The following is a 20,738-nucleotide window of genomic DNA, read 5'->3' as shown; positions in this document are numbered from 1 at the left end:
CAGAGGTTTCAAAACTACAACACCCAGCATGCCCAGACAGCTGATGGCTGTCTGGGCATGCTGGGAGTTGTAGTTTTACAACATCTGGCGGTCTGCAGGTTGAAGACCACTGAAAAGGGATTGACAGGCGGAGAGATCACTCGAGTATAAGCCGAGGGGGGCGTTTTCAGCACGAAAAATGGTGCTGAAAAACTCGGCTTATACTCGAGTATATACGGTAGGTAGTACACATCAGACACCAATATTTTTTTTTAATGTTTTTTATTTTTTTGTATAGGTAATATTACCAGCTCATATTATTTTTTTTATGGTTTTCCCGTGTCCTGTGCAGTATCTCTCCCAGAAGTCCACTTGATGGCCCCCGTGGTGGTCTACACCCCGAAGTCATCAATTCTTACTCTAAGAGAGAGTTTGCAGCTGTTCCTGGAGACGGTTAACATTAACCTCTGCATGGTGGAATAATAGGTCACGATGTTTATCAGGATCAGTAGAAGCATCACCCACTCGATGATTATGGTGGTGATTTCACGGATCTCGTCCCAGTCTTCATCATCATAGAATAATTCCTGTAATGTTTTATATCCAAAGTAGAAAATTGCGCAGGTAAAAGTCAGGCCACAGCAGGTGCATCTACTATGGTGGATGACTTTGTTTGCTCCTGGTAATTTATACATCTGGATGGACTGCCCAAGGTAGTATAAGGCTTCACATGTAATGGAAATTATCGTGCTGACAAAGTGTATCCTGGGATATTCTTCGGGGGACAATACATGCATGACAGCTGTACCAAAACAGGAGGCCCACACAATGGCCAGCAGGATCCTCTGGATCAGGACCTGATGACCCCTGAACTCTTCAGTATGCATAACCATATACTTATAAATAAGAAAGGTTAGTACCAAAGTGCCAATGGACGTCCCTATGAAACCAATTCTCAATAATATGTTTTCGGGAAAGAAATTTCCCACGTCACTGTGAAGGAAAAGAAACCAATGTTATTATGGATATTTCCTCACTCCCAACCCATGAAATAAGAATCTTGTGCTTGTTTATCTTACCTGATGTGCATCAGTGGCGAGGCGGCATGGCCGAGGACGACCGTCACGATGTAGCTGGTGGCAAGCCAGGCCGCACACCAAAACGCCAACAGAAGGGGGACGAACCCCAAACCTTTTAGCTCCATCTCAGTCAAGAAGAAGAAATAGAAGTTGCTAATCGCACTGTACAAATCTACAGAATGAAGGCTCGGGCGGCTTTCAGTGGAATGTCAGGCCTCCAGCTGTCTATGACATCACATGTCTGATGTCACGATGACTGCTTGTTTCTTAGAGCTGCCATGATTTAGTATCTGCTATGGACATAACCTGATGTTTCTACTATGGACCTTACAGACCCCAGAACCCAAGTAATTAGTGCAGGGGCTCCATTTTGATCATCTCATATTTCACATTATTTGAGTTCCAGGGCTCGGATACATTTGCACCCTCTATAGCAGTGGTCTCTAAGCTGTGAACCCCCAACCGCTGCAAAACCACAACTCCCAGCATGCCCGGACAGCAACTTTGCATAAGGAAATAGTCTAATTAAACTTTTCTTATATATAGACTCCCCGACATCTCCAAGGATAAGCATCTAAGGGTCTCGTTCGATCTTAATGTTATACCTTTTTTCAATAAGATCGATGATTCCAAAATGTATGAATATAGGAATAATTCCATATAAGATACAAAAAGTTAGCATCCTCCATTTCTGGAAAAGTTTCTGAGTTGCCCAAAGCAACCAATCAGATTGCTTCCTTCATTTTTCAGAGGTCTTTTAAAAAATGAAAGAAGCAATCTGATTGGTTGCTATGGGCAACTGCATAACTCTCCTCTACACTGGTTTTGATGAATCTCCCCCATAGAGAGAGATTTATCAAAACCCAAAACCTGACCAGTGGAAAAGCTGCTGAGATGCCCATAGCAACCAATCAGATTGCTTCTTTTATTCTTGAAAAAGCCTATGAAAAATTAAAGAAGCGATCTGATTGGTTGCTATGGGCAACTCAGAAACTTTTCCTCTGGACAGGTTTTGGGTTTTGATAAATCTTCCTCTCTGGGGGAGATTCAGCAAAACCAGTGCAGATGAAGAGTTGTGCTGTTGCCCATAGCAACCAATCAGATTGCTTCTTTCATTTTTGAAAAGGCCTCTGAAAAATGAAGGAAGCAATCTGATTGGTTGCTATGGGCAACTCAGAAACTTTTCCAGGAAAGTAAAGATTAACCACAACCAGGGGCGGATCCAGAGTCTAGTCTCGGGAGGGGCACTATTAGAGAATTTTGTATTGGCGGACGGAAAATAAGGTGTTTCTTAACCCCTTAAGGATGCAACCCTTTTTCACCTTAAGGACTGGGCCCTTTTTCGCAATTCTGACCACCGTCACTTTACGAATTAATAACGCAAAAACACTTTTACCGAATATTCTGATTCTGAGATTGTTTTTTCGTGACATATTCTTTTTTATTTTGGTGGTAAATTTTCGGCGTTACTTGCATCCTTTTTTGGTGAAAAATCCCCAAATTTAATGAAAATTTTGAAAATTTTGCATTTTTCTAACTTTCAAGCTCTCTACTTGTAAGGAAAATTGATATTCACAATAAATTTAATTTTTCTTCACAAGTACAATATGTTCACTTTATGTTGGCATCATAAAATGGACATATTTTTGCTTTTTTTTTTAAATTAGAGGGCTTCAAAGTAGAGAAGCAATTTTCAAAAGGGACAGATGTTACAGAACTACAACTATTTAAATAAAAACAAAAATAAAAACGTATAGTGTTCCCCGTATTTTCATTCTCAGCACAATACCATCCAAACAGCAACAGCCTGACGTTACCAGGGTGGGCGGGGACCATTGTTACTGGCCCTCCCCAGCCTAAATAACGCCAGCCTGTTACCGCCTAGGCCCAGGAGCACCATTTTTGACGCTCCGGGCCTGTTGGTACCGGCGATTCTGGGAGTGATGTCACATGACCTCATTCTTATCTATGTAATTTCAGATGGATATGACTGGAGAGGTGAGGGATTCTGGGAGTGATGTCACATGACCTCATTCTTATCTATGTAATAACAGATGGATATGACTGGAGAGGTGAGGGATTCTGGGAGTAATGTCACATGACCTCATTCTTATCTATGTAATAACAGATGGATATGACCGGAGAGGTGAGGGATTCTGGGAGTGATGTCACATGACCTCATTCTTATCTATGGAATAACAGATGGATATGACTGGAGAGGTGAGGGATTCTGGGAGTGATGTCACATGACCTCATTCTTATCTATGTAATAACAGATGGATATGACTGGAGAGGTGAGGGATTCTGGGAGTAATGTCACATGACCTCATTCTTATCGATGTAATAACAGATGGATATGACTGGAGAGGTGAGGGATTCTGGGAATGTATGTAGTGATATTAATGTATCTCTCTATACACAGGATTACACAGTAGTGAAGAAGTCCTCTAGTGGCCTCTGTCGGGCCCCTGTGTGTGAAGGATGGGGAAGAACCCTGAGCCCAATCCCAGGGCCCCCACCTCACTCCCTGATACATGAGGAAATGGGTGAAAAGAAGATCCGAGAACTCATCAACAAGATGATGGAGCTGCTGACTGGAGAGGTGACCCTGCTAGGACATTATACAGTAATGGAGGGGTCTGGTGATGACTGGAGAGGTGACCCTGCTGGGACATTATACAGTAATGGAGGGGTCTGGTGATGACTGGAGAGGTGACACTGCTGGGAATGCTGGGACATTATACAGTAATGGAGGGGTCTGGTGATGACTGGAGAGGTGACACTGCTGGGAATGCTGGGACATTATACAGTAATGGAGGGGTCTGGTGATGACTGGAGAGGTGACACTGCTGGGACATTATACAGTAATGGAGGGGTCTGGTGATGACTGGAGAGGTGACACTGCTGGGACATTATACAGTAATGGAGGGGTCTGGTGATGAGTGGAGAGGTGACACTGCTGGGACATTATACAGTAATGGAGGGGTCTGGTGATGACTGGAGAGGTGACACTGCTGGGACATTATACAGTAATGGAGGGGTCTGGTGATGAATGGAGAGGTGACACTGCTGGGAATGCTGGGACATTATACAGTAATGGAGGGTTCTGGTGATGACTGGAGAGGTGACACTGCTGGGACATTATACAGTAATGGAGGGGTCTGGTGATGACTGGAGAGGTGACACTGCTGGGACATTATACAGTAATGGAGGGGTCTGGTGATGACTGGAGAGGTGACACTGCTGGGAATGCTGGGACATTATACAGTAATGGAGGGGTCTGGTGATGACTGGAGAGGTGACACTGCTGGGAATGCTGGGACATTATACAGTAACACCACTGGAGGGGTCGGGGTGATGACTGTATCATTATGTGTCAGGTTCCTATAAGGTGTCAGGATGTTGCGGTCTATTTCTCCATGGAGGAGTGGGAGTATGTAGAAGGACACAAGGATCAGTACAAGGATCAGGTCATGATGGAGGATCAGCAGCCCCTCACATCACCAGGTAATAGACATGACTATATACACACGTCCTCTCATTATTTGTATGTAAAGAATGAATTCAGTCTCTGTATGTGTTCCCTACAGTCAGATCCAGTAAGAGAACAGCACCAGAGAGGTGTCCCCATCCTCTTGATGAACAGAATATGGAGGACATTACTACAGGGAAAGATCTGATCTATATTAAGGCTACAGACATAAAGGAAGAAGAAGAAGAGACAGATGTGAGCGGTGATGAGCAGTATAAGGAGGACATTCATACAGATAACCGCACAGGTGAGTAGTAACCACTAAATACAGAGAAGGTCACAGATTCTACTCAGTCACCAGCTGCAATAATCACAGAAAAAAATACTGTTCATATATGTTACTCACTAGGTCATCCAGATGCTATACAGGTCTTTTTTGTTTGTCTTCTGTGTTTGGCTCACAAATCCCTCTGTTCTGCTGCTCACTTATTCTGACATAAACTGCTGAGGAAGGGGAGTGTCCGAGGCAAGCACTGAGCCCGCCCTCACTCACCATTCATTCATTCTTTTTATCCAATCACTGCAGTCTGCTCTGTAACCCCCTCCTCTCTGCTTTCATGCTGCAGTCTGATAGGACAGGAGTGAGCACAGAGGAGTACTAGTCCTGCCAGGTCTGTGCTTCAGCTGGGACAGAGATGATGCTGCAGCCGGACAGGATTATGTTTTAGATCTGTGGTCTCAAAGTGTGGCTCTTACTGATACTGAGCATGCGTTTTGTTTTTAACCCCTTAAGGACCAGGCCAATTTTATTTTTGTGTTTTAGTTTTTTCCTCCTCGCCATCTAAAATCCGTAACTCTTTACAATTTACATTCACAGACCCATATGAGGCGCGACCAATTGTACTTTGTAATTACATCAATCATTTTACCATAAAATGTACGGCAAACACAAAACAAAAGACATTTTTTATAAAAACCACAATTTTGCTAATTTTGTCAGGTTTTGTTTTCACACTTTACGATAAAAATTACGTTTTCTTTATTCTGTGGGTCAATTCGATTAAATACTTATCTCAAACTTTTTTTTTTTTTACAAAATCAGTATGTTTAAAATCGCCCTATTTTTACCATTTTTCTTTTTTTTTGTGTTCGAGACGGTATGAGGGCTCATTTCTTGCACCATGACCTGTAGTTTTTTTTAGTTCCACTTTTGTATATATGTGACTTTTTATTCACTTTTTATAAATTTGAAAACATTTTTGGTGAATGTGATGGCACCATGTCATTCACCGTACGGCATCATTAACATTATGTTAACCTGTTGGGGACGGAGGGCATACCTGTACGCCCTTCGCCAACTTCCTTTCCATAATGCGGGGCCACGCGTCCTAGTGGGTCGGGCCCAGCCTCTAACAACGGCCAGAACCTGTGGCTAGTAGCGCGTGGGACTGATCGCGGTGCAACGCACTATTAACCCTGTAGACGCGGCGTTCAAAGTTGCCCCCAAAGTAGCCCTCTATGGGATAACATTGATCAGTATAAGAGATCAGTGTGTTCAGTGTTATAGTCTCCTGTGGGATAACAATGATCAATGTAAAAGATCAGTGTGCAGTGTTATAGTCTCCTATGGGATAACAATGATCAGTATAAGAGATCAGTGTGTGCAGTGTTATAGTCTCCTATGGGATAACAATGATCAGTATAAGAGATCAGTGTGTGAAGTGTTATAGGTCCCTATGGGATAACATTGATCAGTATAAGAGATCAGTGTGTGCAGTGTTATAGTCTCCTATGGGATAACAATGATCAATGTAAAGATCAGTGTGTGCAGTGTTATAGTCTCCTATGGGATAACAATGATCAGTATAAGAGATCAGTGTGTGCAGTGTTATAGCCTCCTATGGGATAACAATGATCAGTATAAGAGATCAGTGTGTGCAGTGTTATAGTCTCCTGTGGGATAACAATGATCAGTATAAGAGATCAGTGTGTGCAGTGTTATAGCCTCCTATGGGATAACAATGATCAGTATAAGAGATCAGTGTGTGCAGTGTTATAGTCTCCTATGGGATAACAATGATCAGTATAAGAGATCAGTGTGTGCAGTGTTATAGTCTCCTATGGGATAACAATGATCAGTATAAGAGATCAGTGTGTGCAGTGTTATAGTCTCCTATGGGAGCTTTAACGTTGCAAAAAAAAAAGTGAAAAAAAAGTTAATAAAGATCATTTAACCCCTTCCCTAATAAAAGTTTGAATCAAGTTTGAAAAATCCAGTGTAAATAAAAATAAACATATGTGATGTCGCTGCGGCAGAAATTTCCGAATTATAAAAGGATATAGTTAAATAAACCGCATGGTAAATGGCGTACGCACAAAAAAAATTGCAAAGTCCAAAATAGCATATTTTAGGTCATTTTTAATATCATGAAAAAATGAATAAAAAGCGATCAAAAAGATCAATACAAAAATGGTACCAATAAAAACTTCAGATCACGGCGCAAAAAATGCGCCCTCATACCGCCCTGTACGCAGAAAAATAAAAAAGTTATAGGGGTCAGAAAATGACAATTTTAAACATTTACCTGCATGTAGTTATGATTTTTTCCAGAAGTACGACAAAATCAAACCTATATAAGTAGGGGATCATTTTAATCGTATGGACCTACAGAATATAGAGAAGGTGTAATTTTTACTGAAAAATGTACTATGTAGAAACGTAAAACCCCCCAAAAGTTACAAAATTGCATTTTTTCTTACATTTTGTTGCACAATTATTATTTTTTTCCCGTTTCGCCGTAGATTTTTGGGTAGAATGACTAATATCACTGCAAAGTAGAATTGGTGGCGCAAAAAATAAGCCTCATATGGATTTTAAGGTGCAAAATTGAAAGGGTTATGATTTTATAAAGGTAAGGAGGTAAAAACGAAAGTGCAAAAATGGAAAAACCCTGCGTCCCCAAAGGGTTAATCATTATTTTTTTTTTTTTTTTTAGTAAAATTGGGAAAAGGGTGATTTAAAAGAAAACTGTCACCCTGATCACCCACACTAAACCCAATACACAAAGGGTTATAGTGTGGGTGACCAGGAGTGCAAAGAGGGGTCACTTACCAAATTCCCTCCAGTGGCTCCTGTGATATTGCCCAACAAATGTCCCGTGCTCAGTTCGGTTACCCCCGATGGCTGTCCGCCCCCTGCTTCTTCCTGCCCCCTGAAACAATCTGCCTCTATTAGTATATGTGCTCTGAGGCAGGAGAACAAGCGCAGTTAGTTTACAGACAGCTCTCATGTCCTAGTGACCGGCCTCAGAGCGCGGCGCTCACGTGACATGTGATTCGCGTCACTACGACGTTAGAGCTGTCTGTAAACTAACTGCGCTTCTTCTCCTGCCTCAGAGCGCGGCGCTCACGTGACATGTGACTCGCGTCACTACGACGTTAGAGCTGTCTGTAAACTAACTGCGCTTCTTCTCCGGCCTCAGAGCGCAGCGCTCACGTGACATGTGACTCGCGTCACTAGGACGTTAGAGCTGTCTGTAAACTAACTGCGCTTCTTCTCCGGCCTCAGAGCGTGGCGCTCACATGACATGCGACTCGCGTCACTAGGACGTTAGAGCTGTCTGTAAACTAACTGCGCTTCTTCTCCTGCCTCAGAGCGCGGCGCTCATGTGACATGCGACTCGCGTCACTAGGACGTTAGAGCTGTCTGTAAACTAACTGCGCTTCTTCTCCTGCCTCAGAGCGCGGCGCTCACGTGACATGCGACTCGCGTCACTAGGACGTTAGAGCTGTCTGTAAACTAACTGCGCTTCTTCTCCTGCCTCAGAGCGCGGCGCTCACGTGACATGCGACTCGCGTCACTACGACGTTAGAGCTGTCTGTAAACTAACTGCGCTTGTTCTCCTGCCTCAGAGCGCGGCGCTCACGTGACATGCGACTCGCGTCACTACGACGTTAGAGCTGTCTGTAAACTAACTGCGCTTCTTCTCCTGCCTCAGAGCGCGGCGCTCAAGTGACATGTGACTCGCGTCACTACGACGTTAGAGCTGTCTGTAAACTAACTGCGCTTCTTCTCCTGCCTCAGAGCGCGGCGCTCACGTGACATGCGACTCGCGTCACTACGACGTTAGAGCTGTCTGTAAACTAACTGCGCTTCTTCTCCTGCCTCAGAGCGCGGCGCTCAAGTGACATGTGACTCGCGTCACTAGGACGTTAGAGCTGTCTGTAACCTAACTGCGCTTCTTCTCCTGCCTCAGAGCGCGGCGCTCACGTGACATGCGACTCGCGTCACTAGGACGTTAGAGCTGTCTGTAAACTAACTGCGCTTGTTCTCCTGCCTCAGAGCGCGGCGCTCACGTGACATGCGACTCGCGTCACTAGGACATTAGCGCTGTCTGTAAACTAACTGCGCTTCTTCTCCTGCCTCAGAGCGCGGCGCTCACGTGACATGCGACTCGCGTCACTACGACGTTAGAGCTATCTGTAAACTAACTGCGCTTCTTCTCCTGCCTCAGAGCGCGGTGCTCACGTGACATGCGACTCGCGTCACTAGGACGTTAGAGCTGTCTGTAAACTAACTGCACTTCTTCTCCTGCCTCAGAGCGCGGCGCTCACGTGACATGTGACTCGCGTCACTACGACGTTAGAGCTGTCTGTAAACTAACTGCGCTTCTTCTCCTGCCTCAGAGCGCGGCGCTCACGTGACATGTGACTCGCGTCACTAGGACGTTAGAGCTGTCTGTAAACTAACTGCGCTTGTTCTCCTGCCTCAGAGCGCAGCGCAGAGTTAGAATTCTGCTGGAAGGCCTCCGTGCCGCTGACAATCAGATCACAATCCGTGCCGCACTGTATCTGTATTGATCACGGCATCTGAGGGGTTAATGGCGGACATCAGTGCAATCTCTGCTCCGATACTCACGGTCATGTATAGGACACAAATGTACGTCCTGGTGCGCAAAGTCACGTGCATTTAAGTCATGTGTCATTAAAGGGTTAAAGTCCTTGCGCTGTTGTTTTTCTTGTCCCTGTTGTCTCCATCTTATATAGTCAGCAGGATTTCCATGTAGACGACTAGAGGAATAATTTGGGATAGAGCTGGCGCTGTGACCAAATATGTGGATCACGGTATCTTTGTAACTTATGGCGGTTCCGCGGTATATAACGGTATTTCTTTCACCCCCCCAAATCATGTGACCCGCGAGCGCTGCCCCAAATCATGTGACCCGCGAGCGCTGTTCTGCTCCCCCCCCCCCAAGCCGGCTCCTTACATGACAGTGAGTTTAACCTATCACTGGCCGGGGCGGGACATCGCTGCGGCTGGTGACAGGCTGACGGCAGACGTTCCAGTCCCCAGGAACAGCGTGAGGCCGACGTAGGTAAGTTAAAGGACATGTCCGGTGCTCACTTTTCTTATTTTATCCCGTCCGGGCTGAAAAATAAAAGAAAACGCACTTTCTCTTACCTGCCAACGAGCCCCCGGTGCTCCGGTACACTCCGGTACAGGTGTTCGGTCCCCGGGCTGTATTCTTCTTACTTCCTGTTAGTCCGGCACGTCACATGGAGCTTCAGCCTATCACCGGCCGCAGTGATGTCCCGCCTCTGCTGGTGATAGGCTGAAGCTCCGTGTGACGTGCCGGGCTAACAGGAAGTAAGAAGAATACAGCCCGGGGACCAAACACCTGTACCGGAGTGTACCGGAGCACCGGGGGCTCGTTGGCAGGTAAGAGAAAGTGCGTTTTCTTTTATTTTTCAGCCCAGAACGGATACAATAAGAAAAGTGAGCACCGGACAAGTCCTTTAACGTTTATTTTCTTTATCTTTTGCAGCCCAGGCATAGGGATACAGCGTACAGCAGTGGTCTCCAACCTGCGGACCTCCAGCTGTTGCAAAACTACAACTCCCAGCATGACCGGACAGCCGTTGGCTGTCCGGGCATGCTGGGAGTTGTAGTTTTGCAACATCTGGAGGTCCGCAGGTTGGAGACCACTGGCGTACAGTATAGAGTTCCAGCGCCGGCGGCCACAACAAAGTGGAGTGAAGGCAGTGCTTGCGGGTGACATATGTGAGTAGTGCCCCGCTGGGGTGATCATTAATTGGGGGGAAGGGGGCAGAACAGCGCTGGTGGGTCACGTATGATTAGTTCCTTGATGTGCGGACAGCGCAGCACTGGGCTGATAATTCATTCCCGAGGGGGAGGGGCCCAACCGGTATTGCGGTATGGGAAAAATTCATATAGTGGAGCCCCAAAATTTCGGTATTCAGTATGAACTGGTATATACCGCCCAGCCCTAATTTGGGATATTTCCCAGCACTTCTGTATTGCTGGGGGCTCTGAACCGCCTCGGCTGTCGTCTGATTTGTGCCCTATGGATTGTTCATTGCTGCTGGATGGGAGTGTGATGGGGTCCAGGAGTGGGGTGTATGTGACCTGAAGACCCTATATTATGTCTACATTAACTATTTATTATCCGGAGGACGGGGAGAAGGTTCCATGATGTCACATGCTGCACTTATAATGTTCTACTAAAAAGACTATAAATATGGGCGCAGTGTTTAACCCCTTAAGGACTCAGCGTTTTTCTGTTTTTGCATTTTCATTTTTCCCCTCATCATCTTCTAAAAATCATAACGCTTTCAATTTTGCACATAAAATTCCATATTATGGCTCATTTTTTGCGATATCCAATTCTACTTTGTAATGACATTAGTCATTTTACCAAAAAATCCACGGCGAAACAGAAAAAAAATCATTGTGCGACAAATTGAAGAAAAAAATTTCATTTTGTAATTTTTGGGGGCTTCTGTTTCTATGCAGTAAATATTTCGGTAAAAATGACACCTTATCATTATTCTGTAGGTCCATACGGTTAAAATGATCCCCTACTTATATAGGTTGGATTTTGTCGCACTTCTGGAAAAAATCATAACTACATGCAGGAAAATTTATACGTTTAAAATTGTCATCTTCTGACCCCTATAACTTTTTTATTTTTCCGCGTACGGGGCGGTATGGGGGCTAATTTTTTGCACCGTCATCTAAAGTTTTTAGCGGTTCCATGTTTGCATTGATCTGACATTTTGATCGCTTTTTAAACATTTTTTTATGATATAAAAAGTGACCAAAAATAAGCTGTTTTGGACTTTGGAATTTTTTTGCGCGTACGCCATTGACCGTGCAGTTTAATTAAGGATGCATTTTTATAGTTCGGACATTTCTGCACGCGGCGATACCACATATGTTTATTTTTATTTACACAGTTTTTTATATATTTTTTATGGAAAAGGAGGGTGATTCAAACTTGTATTGGGGAAGGGGTTAAATTACCTTTATTAACTTTTCTTCCCACTTTTTTTGCAGTGTTATAGCTTTCATAGGAGACTATAACACTGCACACACTGATCTCTTATACTGATCATTGTTATCCCATAGGAGACTATAACACTGCACACACTGATCTCTTATACTGATCATTATTATCCCATAGGGACCTATAACACTGCACATTGTTATCCCATAGGAGACTATAACACTGCACACACTGATCTCTTACACTGATCATTATTATCCCATAGGAGACTATAACACTCCACACACTGATCTCTTATACTGATCATTGTTATCCCATAGGGGACTATAACACTGCACACACTGATCTCTTATACTGATCATTGTTATCCCATAGGAGACTATAACACTGCACACACTGATCTCTTACACTGATCATTATTATCCCATAGGAGACTATAACACTGCACACACTGATCTCTTATACTGATCATTGTTATCCTATAGGGGACTATAACACTGCACACACTGATCTCTTATACTGATCATTGTTATCCCATAGGAGACTATAACACTGCACACACTGATCTCTTACACTGATCATTATTATCCCATAGGAGACTATAACACTGCACACACTGATCTCTTATACTGATCATTGTTATCCTATAGGGGACTATAACACTGCACACACTGATCTCTTATACTGATCATTGTTATCCCATAGGAGACTATAACACTGCACACACTGATCTCTTACACTGATCATTATTATCCCATAGGGGGCTATAACACTGCACACACTGATCTTTCCCCCTGATCCCTGCAAAGCCATAGCTTTGCATGGATCAGCATAATAGGGGGTTGCTTGCTCAAGCCTGTAGCTCAGGCTTGGAGCAATCAAACGCTGATCGAATGTGACGGAGCGAGGTAAGGGGGTCTCCGCTCGCGTCCTAGCTGATCGGGACTATCGCGATAGTCGGGCGTACATGTACGCCCTGGGTCCTTAAGAGGTTAAAGTTTTTATTGTTGTTTTTTTTCTTTTTTACTTAAAAATAAAATCTGTGTTATTCTCTGCAGATTCTTGTACCAGGAGATCAGAGGAGAATCTTATATCTTCAGATTATAAAGCAGATGATGATATCACACAAGATACATATGAAGAACATTCCATTATCCCAGATACACCCTCAGCCCTTCACAGCCAAGATCTGTCATCTCATCCTTATATACAGGTCCTGTCTTCTCAGTCATCACAGGATGTTCAGCAAAATAAAAGTCACAAAAGGGGTGTTGGGCATCAAAGAGATTGTGCAGGGAAGAAGCAATATTCATGTTCAGTATGTGGAAAATGTTTTACTTCTAAATCAAGTCTTGTTGAACATCAGAGAACTCACACAGGGGATAAACCATTTTTATGTTCAGAATGTGGAAAATGTTTTACTTTTAAATCACGGCTTGTTAGACATCAGAGAATTCACACAGGAGAGAAGCCATTTGTATGTTCAGAATGTGGAAAATATTTTACTCAGAAATCACATCTGTCTGAACATCAAAAAATTCATATTGGAGAGAAGCCATTTTCATGTTCAGAATGTGGAAAATGTTTTACTCAGAGATCACATCTGTCTGAACATCAAAAAATTCATATTGGAGAGAAGCCATTTTCATGTTCAGAATGTGGAAAATGTTTTACTCAGAGATCACATCTGTCTGAACATCAAAAAATTCATATTGGAGAGAAGCCATATTCATGTGCAGAATGTGGAAAATGTTTTACTCGAAAAGCAAGTCTTCTTATACACCAAAGAACGCACACAAAGTAGCCTTCTAACTTGTCAAATTGTACAAAAACTACAACATTGCAGTCAGTCACAAGAGACATCAATTTAGAGCAATAAATTTACATGGGAAAAGTATTAGTATTCCAGAAAATGTCTGATATACAAAATGCAAATAGAATCCAAATAACACATCTGTATATATGTCACCAGGTACTAGAATATTATATATATATATATATATATAATCTCCAAACAAATAAGAGAGAGAATGCGGCAGCTCACCAAAATCCTTCAGGCTTTATATCATGCGGGTGTACAGACAGGTGCAAATCACAGAGAAACGTCCCTTTCACACTGACTTGTGCTTCTTCTGGCTCCGGGAGCAGGAAGAAGCACAAGTCAGTGTGAACCGGACGTTGCTCTGTGATTTGCACCTGTTTGTACACCTGCATGATATAAAACCTGAAGGATTTTGTTGCGCTGTCGCATTCTTTCTCTTATTTGTTTGGAGTTGCATTAGTCTAAGGACTTTATTGCTGAGCACCACCAGATAGAGGCATTTATGAGCGGCCGTATTATTGCCATCGGAGAAGGGATTTGTATCCCTCCCTGTGAATCCACGGTAGTGCCCGCTGAAAACTTCTCATTGTTACGAGTGATTAATAAAGATTTACTTTTCAGACATAAAGTTTCTTATCCATTTATCTCTATAATTTTGTCTGCTGGGAAATAATCCCCCATAACAATGTAGAGATATGATGTGTCCGCTGCTCCTCATGGTGAAGACCCAACAGGTATAATCCATGGGGAGCTGCTGGGACTGGATATTCCCCACCGGCCATGATTGACAGATCGCTCTTTGTTCACATATGTTACATATTATGGGATATTTCTCAATACATGTTCTCATTATCAAGGTTACAGGTTATCACTGAGATACACTGTACAGTGCTGGATGTATATATATATATATATAGAACCTAATGACATAGGACAATACTATTTCAGTACAGTGGGAGGATATACCATATATACACATGAAGTATCCAATAAGAAAACACCCACCACCTAATGTATACCATGCCGGTGCAGTGCCGTAGATTGTGATTTGCCATAGATTGTGATGGAGTGACTCAGCAGTTTTCCCTGCTCGAGCGCTCCGCCTCCATCACATTCTATAGGCTGACACTCGCACAACCCCCCAACCATTGGTTACTGCGGGGGCTGGGGGGAGGTGCGAGTGTCACGTGACATATTTAATACTCACACATCACAGCTCACGGATCTCTCCCTGTGATAGCCCAAAGCTGTACGGAGCTCTCATGGCCTCTGTGGCCCAATTCCGAGAGCGGTATTGGGCCACAGAAGCTAATACTTTTACTGTTTTATTGTCACCCACCAGCGCGCTTGTTCGCCACCGCTATCGGGATCCCTATGCCCGATAGAGCTGACAACCTCTTGCCTCCCCGCCCACTGCTCTGCTCCCCGTCCCCTGTTAACTCTCAGGGAACGGGGAACAGAATGTAGAGCAGCGGGCGCCGCTAAAGTAGTACTGCACATGCGCAGCACTACACAAATAGCGTAGGTAGGTAGCGTAGCCGTACATTAGTGTAGGTTGTAATTTAGCATAGTTTAGCATTAATAGTGAAAGGGGGTTAGGCACCACAACTCCCAGCATGCCCAGACAGCTAAAGGCTGCCCAGGCATGCTGGGAGTTGCAGTTTAGCTTAGATTAGACAGCAAAGGGACCACAACTCCCAGCATGCCCAGACAGCTGAAGGCTGCCTGGGCATGCTGGGAGTTGTAGTGCAGTGAAGGGACCAGAACTCCCAGCATGCCCAGACAGCTGAAGGCTGCCCAGGCATGCTGGGAGTTGTAGTTTAGGACTACAACTCCCAGCATGCCCAGACAGCTAAAGGCTGCCCAGGCATGCTGGGAGTTGTAGTTTAGCTTAGATTAGACAGCGAAGGGACCACAACTCCCAGCATGCCCAGACAGCTAATGGCTGCCCAGGCATGCTGGGAGTTGTAGTTTAGCTTAGATTGGACAGCAAAGGGACCACAACTCCCAGCATGCCCAGACAGCTGAAGGCTGCCCGGGCATGCTGGGAGTTGTAGTGCAGTGAAGGGACCAGAACTCCCAGCATGCCCAGACAGCTGAAGGCTGCCCAGGCATGCTGGGAGTTGTAGTTTAGGACTACAACTCCCAGCATGCCCAGACAGCTAAAGGCTGCCCAGGCATGCTGGGAGTTGTAGTTTAGCTTAGATTAGACAGCGAAGGGACCACAACTCCCAGCATGCCCAGACAGCTAATGGCTGCCCAGGCATGCTGGGAGTTGTAGTTTAGCTTAGATTGGACAGCAAAGGGACCACAACTCCCAGCATGCCCAGACAGCTGAAGGCTGCCCGGGCATCCTGGGAGTTGTAGTGCAGTAATGGGACCACAAATCCCAGCATGCCCAGACAGCTGAAGGCTGCCCAGGAATGCTGGGAGTTGTAGTTTTACACAGGTATAAAGTAGTTAGCGTAGCGTTAGCTCAATTTTAGCGTAGCTTTAGTTTAGTGTTAGCGCAGTTTTACAGTTTTTAGCGTAGCATAGTGTTAGCGCAGTTGTAGCGTAGCTTAGTGCTAGCGTACTTTTAGAGTATTTAGCGTAGTGTAGTGTTAGTGCAGTTTTAGTGTAGTGTTAGCACAGTTTTAGCATATTTAGTGTAGCGTATTGTTAGCGTAGTCTTAGAGTAGTGAGCGCAGCGTAGTCTTAGATTAGTTAGCGTAGTGTAGTATTGTCACGATTCGGCTGGCTGGAGGTGGATCCTCTGTGCCAGAGAGGGATTGGCGTGGACCGTGCTGGTGGACCGGTTCTAAGTTGCTACTGGTATTCACCAGAGCCCGCCGCAAAGCGGGATGGACTTGCAGCGGCGGTAGCAACCAGGTCGTATCCACCGGCAACGGCTCAACCTCTCTGACTGCTGAAGATAGGCGCGGTACAAGGGAGTAGACAAGAGCAAGGTCGGACGTAGCAGAAGGTCAGGGCAGGCAGCAAGGATCGTAATCAGGGGCAACGGCAGGAGGTCTGGAACACAGGCTAGGAACACACAAGGAAACACTTTCACTGGCACAATGGCAACAAGATCCGGCGAGGGAGTGCAGGGGAAGTGAGGTATAAGTAGGGAAGTGCACAGGTGAAGGTACTGATTAAAACCTGCTGCGCCAATCAGTGGCGCACCGGCCCTTTAAATCGCAAAGACCCGGCGCGCGCCCTAAGGAGCGGGGCCACGCGCGCCGGGACAGCACAGACGGGAAACGGGTCTGGTAAGGGAATCGAGATGCGCATCGCGAGCGGGCGCGTCGCGAATCGCATCTCGGCTGGGAGCAATTTCGCAGCGCACCCGGTCGGCAGGTCTGACCGGGGCGCTGTGAATAAGAGAACGCTGTGAGCACTCCGGGAAGGAGCGGGGACCCGGAGCGCTCGGCGTAACAAGTGTTAGTCCAGTTCTAGCATAGTTGGTGTAGTTGTACACGGGTGTAGTGTAGCTAACTTAGTTTTACAGGCAGATGAAGTGTAGTTTAGAGAGTTTAGCATGGGGTGTAGCTTAGCTTAGTCATAAAGTGAAGGGGCTACAACTCCCAGCATGCCCAGAGAGCCAAAGGCCGTCCGTGCAGGATGGAAGTTGTAGTTTTGCAAAAGTAGCAGAGGCAGCTGCGCTCTGCTACGTTGATGCAGTATACAGCCACCTGTATAGATGGCTGGAAACGATGATCACAAGGCCACTTACCCACCTCCGTTTCCTGCTCCGTCACTGGACATGTAGCAATGCAGGAAGATGACAGAGCTCGAACGGGGGTGGTAAGTTAGGCTCTCCAGGTAATAACCCATTTTTTTTGTGTTTGTCTTCTCTTTTCAGATACGTGAATGCGGAGGACTACATGGGAATCGGTGGACTACGACGATGACCTGCATTTTTTTCTTTTCTTTTAATAAAATGGTTAACGAGGGCTGTGGGGGGAGTGTTTTTCCTAATAAAAATGTTTTAACTTGGGTGTGCCTTTTTTTCTTTGTTATTACTTTACAGGCTTAGTAGTGGAAGCCCTCTTGTAGACGAAGTCCATTACTAAGCCGGGGCTTAGCGTTAGCCCCAAAAACAGCTAGCACTAACCCCCAATTATTACTCCGGTATCCAACGCCACAGGGGTACCGGGAAGAGCCGATACCAACAGGCCTAGAGTGCCAAAAATGGCGCTCTTGGGCCTAGGCGGTAACAGGCTGGTGTTATGTAGGCTGGGGAGGGCCAGTAATGATGGTCCTCGCCCACCCTGGTAACATCAGGCTGTTGCTGTTTGGTTCGTATTTGGCTGAAAATGAAGACTGGGAACCACACACGTTTTTTTTTTTTTATAAAAAAAAAACAAACGTGTGTGGTTCCCCGTCTTTTCATTTCCAGCCAAATACCAACCAAACAGCAATAGCCTGATGTTACCAGGGCCCGTTACCGCCCAGGCCCAATAGCACCATATTTGGCACTCTGGGCCTGTTGGTATCGGCTCTTCCCGATACCCCTGTGGCGTTGGATACCGGAGTAATAATTGGGGGTTAGTGCTAGCTGTTTTTGGGGCTAACGCTAAGCCCTGGCTTAGTAATGGACTCCGTCTACAAGAGGGCTTCCACTAGAAAGCCTGTAAAGTAATAACAAAGAAAAAAAAGCACACACAAGTTAAAACATTTTTATTAGGAAAAACACTCCCCCACAGCCCTCGTTAACCATTTTATTAAAAGAAAAGAAAAAAATGCAGGTCATTGTCGTAGTCCACCGATTCCGATGTAGTCCTCCGCATTCACGTATCTGAAAAGAGAAGACAAACACACAAAAAAAATGGGTTATTACCTGGAGAGCCTAACTTACCACCCCCGTTCCAGCTCCGTCATCTTCCTGCATTGCTAATAGTCCAGTGACGGAGCAGGAAACGGAGGTGGGTAAGTGGCCTTGTGATCACCGTATCCAGCCATCTATACATGTGACTGTATACTGCATTAACATAGCAGAGCGCAACTGCCTCTGCTACTTTTGCAAAACTACAACTTCCATCCTGCGCGGACGGCCTTTGGCTCTCTGGGCATGCTGGGAGTTGTAGCCCCTTCACTTTATGACTAAGCTAAGCTACACCCCACGCTAAACTCTCTAAACTACACTTCATCTGCCTGTAAAACTAAGTTAGCTACACTACACCCGTGTACAACTACACCAACTATGCTAGAACTGGACTAACACTGCACTACGCTAACTATGCTAGAACTGGACTAACATAACACTACGCTAACTAATCTAAGACTACGCTAACAATACACTACGCTAAATATACTAAAAGTATGCTAACACTACACTACGCTAACTAATCTAAGACTACGCTAACAATACGCTACGCTAAATACACTAAAAGTATGCTAACATTACACTAAAAGTGCACTAACACTACACTACGCTAAAAGTACGCTAGCACTAAGCTACGCTACAATTGCGCTAACACTACGCTATGCTAAATAAGCTACAACTGCGCTAACACTACGCTACGCTAAAAACTGTAAAACTGCGCTAATACTAAACTAAAGCTACGCTAAAATTGAGCTAACGCTACCCTAACTACTTTATACCTGTGTAAAACTACAACTCCCAGCATGCCTGGGCAGCCTTTAGCTGTCTACGCATGCTGGGAGTTGTGGTGACTTCACTGCACTACAACTCCTAGCATGCCCGGGCAGCCTTCAGCTGTCTGGGCATGCTGGGAGTTGTGGTTCCTTTGCTGTCTAATCTAAGCTAAACTACAACTCCCAGCATGCCTGGGCAGACTTTAGCTGTCTGGGCATGCTGTGAGTTGTGGTCCCTTCGCTGTCTAATCTAAGCTAAACTACCACTCCCAGCATGCCTGGGCAGCCTTTAGCTGTCTGGGCATGCTGGGAGTTGTAGTCCTAAACTACAACTCCCATGCTGGGAGTTGTGGTGCCTAACCTCCTTTCACTATTAATGCTAAACTATGCTAAATTACAACCTACACTAATGTACGGCTACGCTACCAACCTATGCTATTTGCGTAGTGCTGCGCATGCGCAGCACTACTTTAGCATTTGCGTAGTGCTACTTTACCGGCGCCCGCTGCTCTACTTTCTGTTCCCCGTTCCCTGAGAGTTAACAGGGGACGGGGAGTAGAGCAGCGGGGGGGGGGAGGCAAGAGGTTGTCAGCGCTATCGGGCATAGGGATCCTGATAGCACTGTCGAGCGATCGCGCTGGCGGGTGACAAGCTGATAACGCCGCTATCAGGCATAGGGATCCCGATAGCGGTGGCGAACGAGCGCGCTGGCGGGTGACAATAAAACAGTAAGAGTATTAGCTTCTGTGGTCCACTACCGCTTTCGGAATCGGGCCACAGACGCCATGAGAGCTCCGTACAGCTTCGGGCTATTACAGGGAGAGATCCTGTCCCTGTGATAGCCCAAGTGAGGCTGTCGTGAGCTGCGATGCCTGATATATATTAGGATAAACCCCCCTCATGGGGCAGCACGGGGGCTCAGTGGTTTGCACTGTTACCTTGCAGCACAGAAGACAACATCTGCAATGAGTTTGTATGTTCTTCCATGTTTGTGAGGGTTTCCTCCGGTTTCCTCCCACACTTCAAAAACATGTGACCCCAATGGGGACAGTGACCAATATGAGTGTACAGCGCTGCGGAATCTGTGGGCGCTATATAAATAAAGAATTATTATAAAGGAGTCACCCTCAATTATAATAGACAACCCCAATTATATTAGACACCCCCCCAATTATAATAGACACACCCCAATTATATACACATCCTCAATTATAATACACCCCCCCAATTATAATAGACACATCCTCAATTATAATAGATACACCCTGAATTATAATAGACGCCCCCTCAATTATAATAGACACATCCCCATTTATAACGGAGACACCCTAAATTATAATAGACACATCCCCATTTATAATAGACGCCCCCTCAATTATAATAGACACATCCCCATTTATAAAGGAGACACCCCCAATTATAATAGACACATCCCCATTTATAATAGACGCCCCCTCAATTATAATAGACACATCCTCATTTATAAAGGAGACACCCCC

General features: G+C 45.2%; 2 protein-coding genes across 2 annotated transcripts; one reads left to right on the top strand and one right to left on the bottom strand.

Annotated features, from left to right (window-relative positions):
- Positions 1–292: 292 nt before the first annotated feature.
- Positions 293–1,214, bottom strand: LOC130297950 (DNA damage-regulated autophagy modulator protein 1-like). Its single transcript, XM_056550812.1, has 2 exons — positions 1,059–1,214; positions 293–972 (listed from the first exon to the last, which is right to left on the bottom strand). The coding sequence occupies exons 1-2, from the start codon at positions 1,181–1,183 to the stop codon at positions 372–374; spliced, it is 726 nt and encodes a 241-aa protein (XP_056406787.1). The 5' UTR covers positions 1,184–1,214; the 3' UTR covers positions 293–371.
- Positions 1,215–4,442: 3,228 nt separating this feature from the next.
- LOC130297948 (gastrula zinc finger protein XlCGF17.1-like) lies at positions 4,443–13,808 on the top strand. Its single transcript, XM_056550808.1, has 3 exons — positions 4,443–4,565; positions 4,649–4,837; positions 12,896–13,808. The coding sequence occupies exons 1-3, from the start codon at positions 4,478–4,480 to the stop codon at positions 13,639–13,641; spliced, it is 1,023 nt and encodes a 340-aa protein (XP_056406783.1). The 5' UTR covers positions 4,443–4,477; the 3' UTR covers positions 13,642–13,808.
- The last annotated feature ends 6,930 nt before the right edge of the window (positions 13,809–20,738 follow it).

The sequence above is a fragment of the Hyla sarda genome (assembly GCF_029499605.1).
Source record: "Hyla sarda isolate aHylSar1 chromosome 1 unlocalized genomic scaffold, aHylSar1.hap1 SUPER_1_unloc_11, whole genome shotgun sequence".
NCBI lineage: Eukaryota > Metazoa > Chordata > Amphibia > Anura > Hylidae > Hyla > Hyla sarda.
The sequence above is the reverse complement of the archived record's forward strand: the minus strand, read 5'-3'. Positions and strand labels throughout refer to the sequence as shown.

Coding starts and splice junctions, on each gene's coding strand:
- LOC130297948 (XM_056550808.1), top strand. CDS start 4,478: ATGGAGGAGTGGGAGTATGTAGAAGGACACAAGGATCAGTACAAGGAT. Junction 4,566..4,648: donor GCAGCCCCTCACATCACCAG/GTAATAGACATG, acceptor TGTTCCCTACAG/TCAGATCCAGTAAGAGAACA. Junction 4,838..12,895: donor TCATACAGATAACCGCACAG/GTGAGTAGTAAC, acceptor TATTCTCTGCAG/ATTCTTGTACCAGGAGATCA.
- LOC130297950 (XM_056550812.1), bottom strand. CDS start 1,183: ATGGAGCTAAAAGGTTTGGGGTTCGTCCCCCTTCTGTTGGCGTTTTGG. Junction 973..1,058: donor TCGCCACTGATGCACATCAG/GTAAGATAAACA, acceptor TTTCCTTCACAG/TGACGTGGGAAATTTCTTTC.